General features: G+C 44.4%; 1 protein-coding gene across 1 annotated transcript; it reads right to left on the reverse strand.

Moving 5' to 3' along the window:
* Positions 1-1,358: 1,358 nt before the first annotated feature.
* On the reverse strand, positions 1,359-11,015 carry SPMIP3 (sperm microtubule inner protein 3). The gene is given in 6 exon segments (XM_059827846.1): positions 1,359-1,456; positions 3,445-3,629; positions 4,295-4,387; positions 4,782-4,837; positions 4,839-4,853; positions 11,001-11,015. Coding segments are annotated over 6 exon segments (462 nt in total).
* Between the last annotated feature and the right edge of the window lie 5,302 nt (positions 11,016-16,317).

A 16,317-nucleotide genomic window follows, 5' to 3' on the forward strand; every position in this document is an offset into this window, starting at 1 on the left:
ATGTTCTAGAATTATTTTAATTTGTAACCATTATTATAGATTCCAAAGAATCTGATTTCTTTTGCCAACAACCCAATAATTACATAACTCCCTTTCCAGATTTTTTGAGAATGACTTTGTTTTTACACACTATACTATGGTATTCATGTGCTTCCTTTTCGCTTCAAATAAAACTTACTTTGTTTCATAAAAACAAGTTTGTATCAAGGTGGGGCAGTAATTTTAGATTTAGTTTAGTAGATTTTGGCTATGCAGGTGAATATAAGAAACTTTTAAGGCAAAGTAGAAGATGCAAGGCCTGTGAGATTATGTCTTAGGTAACCAGATGTTGCCTGAAATTGAATAGATTTGTTGGATTGCTGCTGTTGAGGTGTTCAGCACAATGTTTATGTTGTCAGTTGACATAAAATAGCATTGCTTATAAGGGAAGGAACAGGAGGGTTGAAGGATAAAACTACTGATATTTAAGGAGTGTTTCCTATTGAATTGTTTCCATGTGAGAGAGCAGTTAGCAGGGTGTGTATTTTACTTGTGTAGTATGTGGAAAGAGGAGGCTACCATAGAATGCTGGAAAATTGGCAAATACATTGAGAGACCTTTCTATCAGCATTGCATGTAAAGATCATTCTCCTCAGCATTGAACAACTTCATACTCAGTTTTTTCTGGAGGGGATGAGGGTCTAGTTTTGCTTTCAGCCTCTCAGTCCAGGGGAGAACTATACCATCCCTCCCTAGCTAAGGGACATCATGAATTAAAAATCTCTTCCTAATTCCCTGATGAAGAGAAGGAGGAATATAACATTGGAATTTATGTTTCACACAGTTCATTTAGAAGGAAAAAAAGCAGTATTACTGTTTTCTAGGCGATTAAGGGAATTGACCTTGCAATGTGAACAACAGGCCATAATTACTAAGTATTCTTGTCTCCCTGTAGCTGTAGTAGGTACCAAGGGGATTTGTGCTGTCAGTGAAACTACCAGCCAAGGACTGGGGGCCTAGCTGGTTCAAGGAGTGAGTAAATAAATAAATGAGGGCATGATTTCCTTCTACAGTGAGTGAATAAGTGAGGGCTTACTATGTAGTTGTGTTTCACTTCTGCCAAGGAGAGACCTTCAAGTTCAAGGTTTTGGTTCTTCCACTGTTGTAACTCTACTGTACAAACTACCCTTGTTTTTCAGTTGAGGAGTTTGTATTCCCAGATGCAGCAGGATTTCTAAGCAATATAGCTATAGCCTAAAATGATACAAAGTATTTGTGCAGTTCAAGAAACAAAACAGAATTGTCTTGGATGCAAGAGTGATTTATGTTCTTTTGCTTTCTTTTAAGTTCAGCTGAGATTTTTCTTTGGTTGTTTCCACTCAAGTGCAGGCCTGGAAAGTTGAAAACATCCTCCTACCAGTGCTTGTCCAGATAATACGTGATCCAGGATCTGTTGGTGTATATTTACTTTCATGACCTGAAACAAAGAATTTTTCTCTTTAAATTTCAGGTGGTTAAACTTGGCATCTGTAAAGCTATTATGTTGTCCCTGAATGCCAGTTTCACATAAGCTTTGCTAGACTGAATTCTTGGACTGGTTCACAAATGCTTTCCTGGTGTCAAAGAATGGTTATAGAACGGTTATATTCTACCAAATTCTCCCCTCCCCCAGTGCTACTCATTTGTATGTATGGGGAAATAGGCTAGGATGCGTTATCACCAACCTGAATGTTGTGGAAACAAATGTTAGAAGTTACGGAGATAGTTTCAAGTGCTGTATGCTCTGCTCTTGAAACCATGCTGTGTTCACCTATGGAAGCAAGGAGGAAGAAGAGAACAACAGCCTAATATTCTACCACCAGCAGTGTGTTTAGCAGGGGTGAAGTTACCTGTCTTTGAAGGCACTTGTAGTTTTTTCTCTAGCCAAAATTCACTGTTCTGCTTTTATTCCCCCTTTGTTGGATAAGAGCCCTTTGGCCTCAAAGGAATTGGCACACTCATTGGCAAAAGGCTTTTGGTTGTCTGTCACAGGCTAGTGGTAAGCTGTAATAAAAGGAAAAACCTTTGTACTTCAATGGCAAGCATGTATTTCTCAGGCCCTTCCTGTATACTCCCTTCCTCTGTGAAGTCTCTTCTGTTGCTAGCATGTAAGGGGAGAGGATAGCAGCATAGGATAGTAGCTGAAATGGATTCTCCTCCAAGCATCCCCTCCCGCTAATGGGATGTTTTCAGGAAGCACGGTTACCTGTTAGACCTGACAAGGCTGATGGCAGACAAGGTATTTTGATCTCATGCCATTCTTGCTGCCACTGAAATATTTATGAGGTTGATTCTCCTAGGCCTTGTGCTGTACTGCAGCATTTAATAGCCCTTGTGTCCCTGCAGTTTAGTGACCCTCCTTTACTAACTAATAAGAGGGAAAACGAGGGATATTTCTGCTGCTTAGCCTTTCCATTTGTATTCCACATGTAATTGGGTTTTCACATGGAGCTAATGGACAAAACCTTCAGATAAAGTGGCAGACAGATAATGTTGATGTAATGCATGACAGCTGCTTTCGTCTATCATCATCCTGGAAATCTACTTTCTAATAGAAGATTATAGTTTCCTTTTGCTGTCACAGCCAGCTTCCTTAATGAAACATAATCGAAGGTTTGGCTGGTTTAGAAAAAGTAAAAAGGCAAAGTAGCTGGGAATGAAGATAAGGGACAACTCAATTTGGTGAGTTTTCTCCTGCCCGTACTGTTCCTAGTCTCTGAAACAGTGAAACTTAATAAACCTAGTAGTATAATAATCAAGCACACTTCTTTTGGTGCATGACAGCCTTAGCTACTTAAGGCAGACTGCTGTGCATACATACATACACACAGATGATGCATTATTTGCAGACTTAAAATTTTACACCATTCTTTGTTGGTCTGAGTGTTACAACTCATTTGACATGTCATGTTTAAAAATACCTTGCAAGAAATACATTGAAATATCTTCCATTCACCTTTAAACAGATAACATTGAGTTAAATCCTAATGTTCCTCACTGCCACTTTAGAACTATTAAATCAAGTGTATCAAAGCAATGTATTTTCTTACACTATGTTAGGTTTTTTTAGTTTGTGCATGCATCCAGGTACTTACTTTTTAGCTCTTTCGCTACACACTACTGGCATTATCTACAGTGTGTTTGAGTAACTATTTTTAGACAAGGATCTGCACGAGTACAAACAGTTTGCCTTGTTCTTGTTCATTGGTTGCCTTCTGCATATTACGGAGGGAACTGGGATACCTGAGTGTTAGTAGTGGAGAGAGGGTATGGCTTTGGGGGACAGATGGCAGATCTTTTTTGGAAAAAGTGAGATGACTATTCACTTTTTTCCTCTGCAATTTAGGACTAGTTTGTTTACAGCAGAGCAAACCTCCGTAGTTCATCTTCTATGCCTTTCTCAACAGGAAAACGAGAATGGATTACTTGTGTTGAGATATGGCGAATCAAATGCTGCTTTGCATGATGTTTGATTGTACCAGTTGCTGGTGGTCGTCTTCATTATTTTTTGAAAATGCACATACTTCCTGAGAGCTGAATTGTTAAAGTCAGGTTGGAATGGAGATTCAGTTTAGTAGTCTGTTGGAGCTGGTTGCAGTTTACTGAAAGGTCTAGGCAAAAAGCATAAATCATTCTGTAATCTCATGCTGACATATGGTATGTAAATACCATGATCCACCCAAAGGGTAGCCAGCATTATAAATGTACTTTCTAATCTCCTGCTGAAATGAGCACTCAGTATAATGCAGCTGTAATCTAATAGATATTAACAGCCTGAGAATGTACAGTAAGACCTTAATAATTCAGTATTGTTCGATTGGCTCCATCTGACTCGTAATTAGCATGGTAAGGGTTGTGCCTCTTGCAGTCAAGCAACTAACTGCATTAGTTTAATGCTACCAGAATTTTTAAAGCCTTGACTTCCCAGCAGAAATAGCCTATGACTTCTTGAAAAATTTTCTAAGATTAAACCTTTTGAAGTTGATGTGCAATACAATAAATTTTCACAGGAGGGAAAGAAACAGCATTTTCTTTACAACTATTTCCATTCTAGATTCTCATATACATAATAAATTCAGGTCATGCAGCATTCCTGCTATGGCCAAAACCTTTTGGATGTAGTTTTGGTTTATTCTGCCTGGATTCTCTTGTTCCTCTTTTAGGCCAAAGTCGTAAAAAAATCATTAGAAGTTGTTGCAGCATTGCCCACAATAGGCATAAAAGGGAAAGGCCTATTTCACAGGTCTTACAGGTTTATTTTGACACACAGACTTACTGTGGAACTCCTCTGGATGTATGTGCCTTGTGGACCGGTCCTAGTTGCCCGGGATAGAAACCACAGACCTCCTTTCCAGGACGAACAACTGAGCTGATGAAGCAAACAAATAGAAGATAGTGAAGGTACCTGCAGGAGACAAGAGAGCAGGGATTCCACCCAAGCTGTGGAAAAGCAATTTTTTTTCCTATGGCAGTTACGGAAAAGAAATATTTTTGTCCCAGTACAGAGCTTACAAGCAAATAAGTGAATGACCTTGATAACAAGGCAAAATCTTGCATTTTTTCAAAAAATGTGAGTTTGTGCAGATAAATGCACTTTTTTTGTTTTAAATTTAAGAAATAAAAGCTGGGCACTTGACTTCTTCCCCCCACCCCCCCAAAGTACACTTCTGAAATGCTAGGACTCTTGAGCAGATTTTTTTATACAACTAACTGATAGCCTGGCCTGTGCGCATAATGTGTGCTGTGTGGTTCAAGAGGCTTACCCTGGTGGCAAGATGGGTGCAGGATCTATAAACTCCCTTAGGTTTTTTTGTGGAGTACGACATGCCAAATTCCTGTGAACAATGATGTAAAATGGTTTTTGTTGTTTTGTTTTTTTTTATTAAGGAGCTGCTGATGGACCTAAAAGAACTCACTTACATGGCTTGACTGTATTAATCTCCATTTTGCTAGCAAAATCTGCTGTGGAATAGCATAGCTATTGGGAATCCCCGAAGAAGAAAAGAACCAGTGTATGCACATAAAAGTAAAGGTTCTACAAAACATAAAATTTTGCAGAGATACAGGAGTTTCTAGAATGAGTTGCACAATATTAGTGGCAGGTCTTAACTGGTTCTTGCATTTATTTCTACTTTAACTTATTTAAACAGTATTTTATAATTTCGGACAGCAGCATGCTGTTCTGTGACTCAAAGCAGAATTTCTTTGTGGACTGATTCATTGTATCAGTGGGTCTGATGGTCTGCTCATTTGTCACAATTAAGTAATGATTTATTCTACCTCCCAAAGAATGAAATTTGGCTGCTGTGTATAAAACACTGACTCACCAGTATTTGGAAAACAAAGTAGATGTTTCCCATATTTCGTTGCCCATCAGAGTTGGTGAATTATGTTTTGGCCATTCCATGGCAACTACTTCACTGGAGTGTGAATTAATATTGCAGCTCCAGGAGTTTGATGATAAAATCGGTTCTCACCAGAGATCTTAGTCCGACTATTGTTTTGAATAGTATCAAGACACAGCTGTCTTAGGAATTCCTTGAATACAGCCACAGTTAGATATTTTTTTCCTAAAACTAAGACCATTGCATCTTCCACTTAGTTGTCGAGCACGCTGTAAAAACTCCTTATCCAATGCAGTCTACAAAAGAATGTATTTTCATGCTTTAGATAATTTCAGTCAATCTTGGAAAATGTAGCTATACAACATACAAAAGTGACAACTCCAACACTCACACACAATATGAGCTGTTGAGAATCACTGTTATATTTACCAACATTTCCATATCCCTGTCAGCCAGTTCTGCACAACTGTTGTCCTCATCATAGTCAGCAGCACCAACAGAGATTCCTCTCCTCTCCCCGACTCCTCCCCGGGGGTGATTCTTCTTCTCCAGTTTTACCCTTAGCGTGGCTTCAGCAGGAAGCGTTCCTCATTCCGCATCTTTGGGAAATGGGGGACGTTCCATCTTCCTTCCTCCAGCAGGAATCATGTATTCAGATTGCCAACCCAGCTACCTGAGATAGTGCCAGTAGTGACTGTGTCCTACCACAGAATTGACAAGCTTTATTCCAAACCTCGGGTTGCTTACCTATCTCCTGGTATATACTTCAAAGGCCCTCATGTCAGAATTTATCTTCTATCCTGGATACATCCAGGAATATTTTTAAAATTTGCCATTTGAATGCCTGGGTTACAGCTCTCTCCTATAACTTTGCACATGAAACTTTAGTTACAAGTCTCAAATGCTTTTGAGATGTGATTTATTAAAAAAAACTCATCATGCTGTGAACTAAAGTGGCTTTGGTCTTAACAGACAAGGGATGTAAAGCCCAGTAGGAAGGAGAGAGCCTAAGACGGAGGTTAAATGGTTTGTGTAGGGGCCTGCAGGGAGTCAGTGACAGACGAGAAAGCAGTACATCTAAATGCTACAGCCATACAATTAAAATTGCAAGACCATCTGGAATGTACCTGCTCATCCTAAATAATAATCATCCATTAAAAAATATCCTAATCTTGTTTTTGAAGCTTATCGAACTTAACACACTGAAAAAGAGTTCTTTTTCCAGGATGAAATCCATTCAGCTTTTGAAAACCGAGGAAGCCCATACTAATAAAGTTTATTTAACTAAGTAGTATTTCTGCTTACAGACTGGGTGAAGACTGAGGCTGCAATGGGAGCTTACCTTTCCTGGTTTATGCAGTGGGGTTACAGACTTGGATAAATCATGGAATGAAGATCAGGAGAAGCAAAGCTTGCAGGCACAGTCCTGGGGGCCGTCTGCCTGAGCTCCTTTTCCCTTGCTAATCTGGTGTGGAGCAAGTCCCCCTGCCTCACTAAGCCTGGCTTTGTGATGGTTCCTCCTTTCCTTGCTGGCATTGGAAGGGGAGCGCCCCTCGGCCATGGGGCAAGGGGAGCCGTCCCACCAGTGTCAGCCTTGAGAGTGCATTTTTGAGGGCTGTGAGCCAATTTGCTAGCAATGTTGCAGTTGACTGTATACACAATAAAACGGAGTGGTGTCGAACTGAAGATGGGGATCTAAGGAGATTAAGAGCTAGACAGGGGAGGGGAAAAGCTAATCTATCAGCAAGTCACTTGGAAACTTGTGCCCCTGCACACCTGAGCCACCATCCTGAGTGCCGCTGCACTTTGGTAAATTAGACTGTAGGGTTTGCGAGTCCTCAGGTTGCAGTCTCCTCAGGTTACTCTTAGATCTGAGTGTAGGAGCATTTCCTGACTGGAGAAGTTTAAAGAAGAAAGTCAAAGGGTGAGAAAACAAAAAACAGTATCTGACACAGAAGGGAGGCCAGGGTTGGATCTTTAAGGGTAAACCTTTTCTGATGTTTTATTGGACATGCTCTCCAGTACATCTTACTTGCCGTAGATAGAAGGTAAAGCTTTCTTTAACCTTTCTGGAATTAGAAATGTAGGAGTAATTTGAGTCTGGATTTTTTTATGCACCCTTCTGTTATGTGAGCTATGACCTGCATCTCGGCACTGAAATAGGGAGACTTCAGAAAAGACAAGGTGGGGCAGGGAAGAAGGAAGAGCTTTGTTAGCTTCTGAGACAAAGACCCCTGGAGCCAGGAGGGACCGTGAGGGGCCTCGAGTCAGTGGGGCCTGGGATGGGCGGAGGGTCTCTGCCTTCACTGATTCAGATGGACACTTGCCTAACCTCCTACGCTGAGACTTCACAGTCTCCCCAATGATCTGCTCTGGCATTTCACCCTTAGAAAGTTTCTTCTGCCATCCACTCAGCTCCCTCCTGCTGCTGCTGTTCGACGGTCTGTTTGCTATGGACAGGGAGGACAGATTATTCCCTTTTTCTCTGCAGCAACATTTTGGGTATTTGCTACGTCCTGGTTGATTTTTCCTCCAGCTGATCAATTCTCTGAAGCTTTGCTTGGAGGTAATTTTTAGAGATCTCCAAGGCTGGCTGTTTGGGGTTTTTTCTCTGTCACTGGGGAGTTGGGACCTGAAAATGGTCGCAGTTCATTCACTAATGTTTGCAGTACTGAGTGGAAGGGATGGATGACATCATGTATCTTGAATCAGGAAATCTACTTATGGGTTCTAGTGTCATTTCTCATCTTTCCAATGGCATAAGTTTGCTGACTCATGTTTTGGTCCATTTTGCATTTGCTCTATTGATATTTTTTTTTCGCTTACACATAGAAACATGCCCACAGCCTTACTGCATTACAGCCTATTTTTCTCAGACCATTTCTCCAATTTGTTAAAATAATTTTGAACTCTTACCCTGTTTTCTAATGTACTTTCAGCTCCTCTCAGCTTTGCACCACCTGCACATTTATGAAGTACACTCTCTATCCCATTGCTGACGTCACCAATGAAAAATTTTAATTGTATGTAAGCAGGACCTGTTCACTGAATACATTTTGCTGGTTTGATGGTGAACCACTTTCCAGGGTGTGATTTTTATTGCCCCTGACCAATTCTGCACCTACCCCAAAGCAGTTTTATCTAGACCACATTCCTTCGTTTGCTTATGAAAGCATCCTGCAAGTCGGAACATGTCACCATTTGAGCTGATACCAGCAGCTTGCTAACGTGAAGAAAACGTCCTGATCTTCACCTTGTGGCTGCTGAGCCTTGTGCCAAACCAGTTTGCCTTGCTAAATAGGCAGAAAATGAACCAGTGAAAAATAAATGAAGAGGTGCCTGCAGGTTCAGCACATTGACTTGGCCCAGCAAAGAGTCCAGGGAGCAACAGAGGTGCTACCAGGGAGGGGATGGCACTCAACCACAACACGTAACTTCACACTGAGCCCACGCCAGGGCCTTGCTGAAGCTGGGAGGTGGTGTTTGCTGCTTCCCATGAGGAGAAAGGTTGAGTTTGCATGTTGAATAAAGAAGTGGGAGGCAAATGCAAACAGTGTTTTCATTAATTTCTAGGTAATCTCAACTTAATCATAACTAATTATTAAGTCTAAGGTGATCTTAGGTAATTTTCTTTAATCAGATTATTTTTTGTGCCACTTTTTTTGTGTGAGAATACCCTGAAAATACTTGTTCAGTCAACCGCAACTCATTAATTAATATGGATGACAGCTCTGCATACTGAATCACTGAAAAGCAATTCCAAAAAGGCCATGCATGTCTCACACGTGTTCTGTCTCGCTCGCCTTGCTATCAAGCTGCCTCCACAGCAGGATAGAAAGATGGGTTTTCTTCATGTAGACCACCCAGCTCGCTCCAGGCTCTGGCCGTCCCTGCGGGAACCCAGTTCAACTCTCATCCAGAGACAGGCGGTGATGGTCGGATTCAGTCCTGGCGTTTTGCAACCCTTCTGTCTTCCTGTTTTCTCCCCTCAGACAAAATCATGTCAATCCTGTAATCTTGGCACAGGTGGAGACTTGATCCTGGAAGAGCAGCCTGCAAGCGATGGGGCTGCACAGGAGACGAGAGCCAGAAAGTGATAGTGCAGAGGGCACGTGCCCGAGCTGGACCCGGGCTTCGCTGGGTTGGCGGTTTAGAAGAGAAAGAACAATTTACCAATTCAGCACAGTCAGCAAGGGAGAAAATTAGACACAGCAAATAAAGAAGCCTGCAAAGTTATTTTTGTAGTTGTTCTTGAGGACAGAGCTAGAATTTAAAAGCACCTTGGCTGTAACAACAGTCCTGCTTATGGCCATGGTCTGTGCCCAGTAGCAGGCGAGTGGGAGATTTCATTCCTTACTGTAAGAAACCCAACTCATTCCCATTATCTTTTTATTTTAAATAAAGAAAAGGAAAGGCTTGAGATTTGCCTCTTCCTTGTCGACTTATCTCCCCAGAAGTTTCCCAACACTGCATTTGCATTGAAGCTCATGCTAAGCATTTCCCTTTAGATGCTGCCCTCTGCAAAGGCCTTTTGGATGGAGGCAGCTGGAGAGCTGAAGTTTGCTGGCAAGCTGAAAGTGAGCACCTTTGCCACCTGAGAGCCGCCATCCCGGTCCAGCGCCGGGCGGCTCGCCCTTTGCCAGGAGACAAAGGGAACCGTGTCTGAGCCACGCTGAGGCTGCACTTGCCGGAAGAAACCTAACAATTCTTATTTACCAAATTGACAAAATCCTATCATTGCAATTAAGGGGATATGTAATTAACTGTGTCTTAATTACAGCAGCTGCCACTTCATCTGAATGCAGCAATTTGCGGAGAAACCGGGGGAGATGCTTTAAATTCGTGTGTGTAAACAGCACAAGCACAAACAGCACGGCGTGTGTGACTCCTGGGGGTGCGATGCCCTGCCCCGGCGGGCACGGGGCAGAGGCTCAGGCTTGCTGGCTGCCAGCCTGCCTGGCTGGGGTGGCCTCTTGGAATCCCTCAGCAGGCAGAGAGCGTTTGAAAACCCGCTACAAACCTATCGCCCAGGGGTTTTCAAGCGTTTTGCTCCACCTCGGCTTGCCAAGCTGCAGGGCTGAACGTTGCCCAACGCCGCAAAGACCTCCTGACACAGAAACATTTTTAAAGAGCTTCTTACTCCTGACTCCCGGCCTCTGAAGGAGCGTGAGCTCCTGTTGCCTGTGCTGAGATGTACTGGCTGAGATTAATTTTGCTTGGTCTCTCACTGTGCGCTTTCGTGTCTTCATCACTCTTGGCTGGCGGAGCAAACCCTGCGAAGGGACGGCGGTGGCTCACGCTCTGTCAGCCTGTTTCCTTTCTGTCCCCCCACCCGCGCCGCCGGGAAGCAGGCTGACTCCGTCCAGCCGCTGCAGGTCTGTATGACGTTTTCAAAGCACTTGCACCCTTTGCTGCTGCAGCCTTCCCTGGCTTACATGCCTCATTTCCTGGGAGCTGCTGTGGGTTTCTGAGGTGGATGAATTTTCCCTCCGGAGGTATCCAGAAGGTGGTGGTGTTTGCGGACCCACCTGGGTTTCGCCGCCTTTCCAGCCTGCCTCAGTGGTTGCCTGCTCCTGCTTCCTGCTGTGCTGGTTTAGGGCAGTGAGTTGTGATGGGATGGACATGGTTTTTCCATACCTGGAGAGACAGCATGAGGTTCCCTGTTCTTCCAAGGCAAGAGCCATGAGTGCTTAGTAGGTAGGAAGAGGGTGCTGGTCCACTGAGACTTTCCAGCTCCGCTCCCTGACAGCGACTCCTCCTGGAGATCATACTGAAGAGCCATGTTATCCTTCTGTGCCTCAGCTTACCCACCGGTAACGGGCTCAGAGAATTTGCTTGACCTGGGCATGCAGCATCTGTGCCTCAGGTACAGCTCACAAATACTGAGCTAAGCCCAGAACATGCTTATTGCTGAGCTGCAGTTTGGAAGGCGCCGTGAGCCCCCCTGCCGCTATTAATAAATAGGATTGATGCTGCAAAGCTGAAGGACTGCACCTGCTGAAGTTGGTAGACATCATTTGGGCTCCATAATTCGGCTGCATTGATTTGTCCCATATGTTTCACATGTGAAATAAAGCTGCTCTCTATCATGCCAGCACAGGAAGGATATCCTGCTCAGTACCGGCAACGTTCCTCCGGTTTCCCAGCTAAATCCTAACCCATTTTGCGAGTATTTCAGTACTGTGTGGCGTCAAAAAAGACTGGCTTATTAATACGCACATTAAGAATTTGAAAAGATGGGATGACATCCTATCACTCTTTAAATGACGGCATGAGCTCCCATGGACACTGGAGTGACCGGAATTTCATCAACCACTGCAACTCAGCTGTCACAAGCTATCTTCACGCTGTGCGCCTCCAGATTGCAGTCAGCGGCACTTTGAGGAATAAAAAAAACACAGTTAAAACTTGTCCATATTAATCTCTTAAAAAACACTTAGTCCTATTAGAATTATATGCTGGATGAGGCTTCATGGAAAACTTTAGAAGTACATTTCTCTTTCTGTCTTCTTTGGGATGGAGTGCTACCCACATGGTGTTTTTAATACCAGTTATAGTTGCATGAATACATGTACTTTGTTTCATTGACCTTCATGTTTTGCTGCCCACATATTTAAAAGTAAAATAATAGAATATTCTGACTCAGTTATTTCCACGGCACTTCTCTGTGGTGTTACTGGCTGTACTTTGGGTATGGTCTTAGCAGGAGAAATGAAATAAAAAAATAGAAGCAAACAAAGCAGCCTTTCAATTTGTTTAACCAAAGTGGAGCATCTAGGCAGCAGTGATGTAACTTTCACAGCTGCTGAGCACGTAGGCTTTCACCGATGTCATTTGTGGGCTCCGGTATGGGTGCCAGGCATCTAGCTTTCGTAACAGGATTTGGAAACACCACTGCAAGGTTCCCATTGCCATCCAAGTGTCCTTAGCAATGAGCACAAAAGAAATGCAGAAAATATGAGACACCAGAAGAATGTTTTTTCTCCAAGTTCCCCATTTGATAGGTGCAGGGTTTCGTCCCGCCCTACTGACACTACCGTCTTCATAGGACGCCTAAAATGCGGTCAGCACAGTCACCTACTGAAGACCTCCCTCGACCCTGCCATAGGGTAAGTGATGTTTGCTCTCCCACTCATAAACCTGGAAAGACAAATCTGCGGTTGGTCACATTTAGGCAGTTTATATTCGAGCATCTGTTACACAGTTAAAAATATTTTTTTTTGACATCAAGGTGTTTGACAGCAGCAAATGTCCGACACCCAGGAGGTGGTGTGGCAATGCTGTTGGTCTACGAAAGCCCTCGCTACCCTACCCCTGTTTTGTTCAGTGGCTGAGATCCCTGGATTAGAGGGACTTGCTGGTTTTTGCTAACGTACCTCCCCTCTGACCCGCACCATCTCTGTTAGCCACATGCCGGACCCTCTCTGTAGGAGGCAGGCGGGGGCCGCTGGCTCTATCAAATCATGGGGTGTGAACAAAGGACCGTGAGGAACTGGAATGAGATCACCAAATCCATTCAATTTATTCGGGATTTGAGCATAGGTCTTCTGGGTGAAAATGAGTGTGTTAACCCACTGTGGGAGTTAATTCCTTGCCTAGTCATTATTCAGGCATCATTAAAGTGTGCATTGTGCTGGAGGTCAAATCAGATTACTCTAAAGAATTTGGAATGGGAAAAATGCTGGGGGGTTTTCATCAGCCTAACTGTTTGGTTATCTCAGTGTTTAGCTATTTATATTGTGCCTGTCACTGTGGCATGTCACTGTATAAACAAAGGGATGCTCTAAATCTCTTATTATTGTAATGGCATTAATGTTCTTCAGCTGGGGAAAAAAGAAAATAATTTCCCCCTGGAAGATAACAGAGTAAGTGGTTTAACGTAAACAGCAGCTCCGGGAAAACTGCTCTTACAGGCTCAGCCAGGCAGAACGGTCCCGTAGCTCTGCATCGGCCGGCACCAACAGCTGTCCGGTTGCACCTGGAGATGCTGCTGCCCACACCCTCTCCTAACCCAGGAACAAGCCCCCACTGCTGCGAGAAGGGCTACCCTGCAATAGCAAAAGTGTGAAGGAGGATGACAGCCTGGATCTATTTAACACTTAGAAAGAGGAGCAGCACTGCGTGACTCTAAGCTCTCATGCGCAAGTGTAACTTTGAGCAGAGCTCTCCTCTGCAGAGGTAAGCTGGGTGCCTTGTTGAAATCATATGCTCTGGCACCAGGGTGGGAGAAGCAACACATAGGCTGGATCAAGGAGTATTCATTTCTTGGCGATTCACAAAGATACAACTTGTAATTGCAGATCCAGACATATGCTGCCCTTATCACAGGAAAGAAAAATGCTAGGATAATAGCTCCATGCTGGAGGGGGATCAGCGAGGCAGAAGCAGGAGCAAACGAGGGGTGCAAGAAGTCAGTTCCCACCCTGAAGAAACCTGTCTGGCTTTCTGGTTGTGGCAGCAAGGGGAAAGGACCCGGAAACTGGAAGCGACTTGAAAACCAGACTGAATTGGTCTGTAACTGTCAAACAGATGATGGTCCCCCCTGGGGACACATGATGGCTGGGGAAGAAGTCTAAAAACTGAGACTATTTTAGCGCTGAGAGGCGGTGCTCGGAGAGTCTCGGTGTCTGGCACACTTGTGTGAGGAAGAGAGAGGAAGGGCGAGAGCACCAACTGGCCGTATTGGGGATGACAGGCAAAAGGACCTGAAAGAGGCCTCCATAAATCTGAATCTGTGGGGTTTTCTTTAGCCTTGTTTCATGTGGAAATAAGGCCTAGATGATCACCCTGTTAGCTCCCGCCAGATGACTCCCGAACTTTCTGACCAGCTTCATGAAGGCGATGCTCTCAAAGACGTTCAGTCCCTGCAGGTCAGTTCCTTTGTGCAAACAAGCACCTGAGAAGAAAACACAAACCTGGACCCGCAGGAGCTCAGGGGCAGCGTTAGCCAGGTGCCATGAAGGAAAGGGGGTTTATGAGCACAGCAGCTGCAGATCTGTGCCTTCTGCAGTGTAAAATAGAGAAATTGCTAAAGGGAGCACATTAGACAAGGGGTAATCCAGGAGCAGGACACGCAGTTGTAGGGATCCAAGCTTCATACATTCATCTGCCCAGCAGTACCTATTTGTAATTAATTTCAAACTGAATCTGAAATTTCCATGAGTTTCTCCATCCAGGGACTGAAACACGTTCATGTACCTTGAAAACCACAAGTGAATGTGTGTCCTGAGCACAGAACTCAGCACAAGCCCCATAGTCGAGGAGTTTAGGGGACATCAGAGATGTACTGAGCTGCACGGAGATGTGCTGAGATGTACTGAGCTGCAGTGCCCAGTCAGCATGGGAGAACAGGACTGAGAGGTGCGCAAACCTGAAAGCAGGAGGAGCTCCCTCCTGCCATCTTCGCCACCCTTCACGTGTGAGGGGCTGAGACAGACTGGAAGTCCTCTCGAGGCACTTCCAGCCCCACTGGCTATGAATCTGATATAAAGCTGAAACAGTGTATGTCCAAAACGTCTTTGTTTTTGGCCAGTAATGCAGAGAGCAGAGACCACTAAACACCAGGCAAGGATCCAAGCCACATAATTCATATTTCAACCTAGCATGCAGGAGGCTGGCTCTGTGCGTTCAAGGAGAGGTACAAATTGCTGCCTCTGTTTCTAAATATCTTGGTTCAGGCCTTATCTTCACCCTGCAGCAAGGGATGCTGGAAGCACGGAATAAGATCAGCTTCCTGAGGAGGAAATTATTTGGTGCATGGAGTCCCAGTGGTGAAAAACACTTTGTGCCATTTCAGCTCTTACATGCACCTGGATTTCACCCAAGGCAGATCTGTGCCCTCATCAGGAACAAGAACCATCCAGCAGCTGTGTGCTTCCATACACTGAAACATGCAAGAATGGGGGCAGCCATGTACTGGAGTGCCAGATGTTCAGGCACTGGGGCAGCCTGGAAAAGTGTCCTTTGTGGCTGCTTTTCCTTGTCCCCAGATTCACCTGGACCCACCCCTCATTGCCTACCCCTTCATTGACCTGGTGGCCCTATACCTCCAGTACAATGCTTTTGCAGGATACCAGCAGGAGTCTCCTAGTCTAACAACTTCTTCCCCGTGGTATGTGATGGCATTCGGGGCTGATCTCCCGCAGGTGGTGGGACGGGAGGCTTGTGAGCCAACACATCTCTTTGGGGCAGGACCCCTAACATGCAAATACCTGCTGATCAGCATGGCTTTTTTTTGCCATTAGCATGGACTCATTTTACCAGGCAAACTAGGATGATTGCACTCCTATGGTGTTGCACCTGCCTGCTTTGCCTGCCTGCTGCAGCCTGGCAGGTTGATGGGGTCCCGAATTCGGCAATAGTCAGCCTGTAATGACTGCAGGAGGGTGGGAATAGGAGACTCTGCCCTGTTCTCCCATAGGGGTGAGGCTGCCTGAGAGGGACCTAAATGTGCTTGATGCTGGCTGGGTGTACCCGTGGGTATGTGAAAGCCAGGATCCCACTGACAGTCTGCCCTGCCCACTTGTTGGACCATTCATTTTTGTTTTCAATGTTAAAGAAATATTATAAAAGAATTACACTGGGGATTGCTAATTTAACCTTTGACGGAGCCCCTTTAACACATCGGTGGAAGACTGTGATGCTTACCTGTTATTCTGCAGCAGTAGCAGTACCCAGTGATATTTTTTGAAAGACAGCTGAGGCAGAAGTGATGCTTATGTTGTGAAATAGGTCAAACGTGATGCTACACCTTATCCGTTTAGCTGTGAACCCCACCGTTGCTATTCTGCCTCCGTATTGATTACCTGACGGTTTTAAAATGCTCCTGAAACCTTTGCCTGTTGCCTCGTATAATTGTATTAAGCAGTAAGCAGTGGCCCTATGTCCTTTCAGCTCGGAGGATCCAATTATTGTTTCTCATTTCTGTAGCCCAGGAAAAGAGAGAGGGCCATCT

This window comes from Gavia stellata, chromosome 2 (genome assembly GCF_030936135.1).
Source record: "Gavia stellata isolate bGavSte3 chromosome 2, bGavSte3.hap2, whole genome shotgun sequence".
Lineage (NCBI taxonomy): Eukaryota > Metazoa > Chordata > Aves > Gaviiformes > Gaviidae > Gavia > Gavia stellata.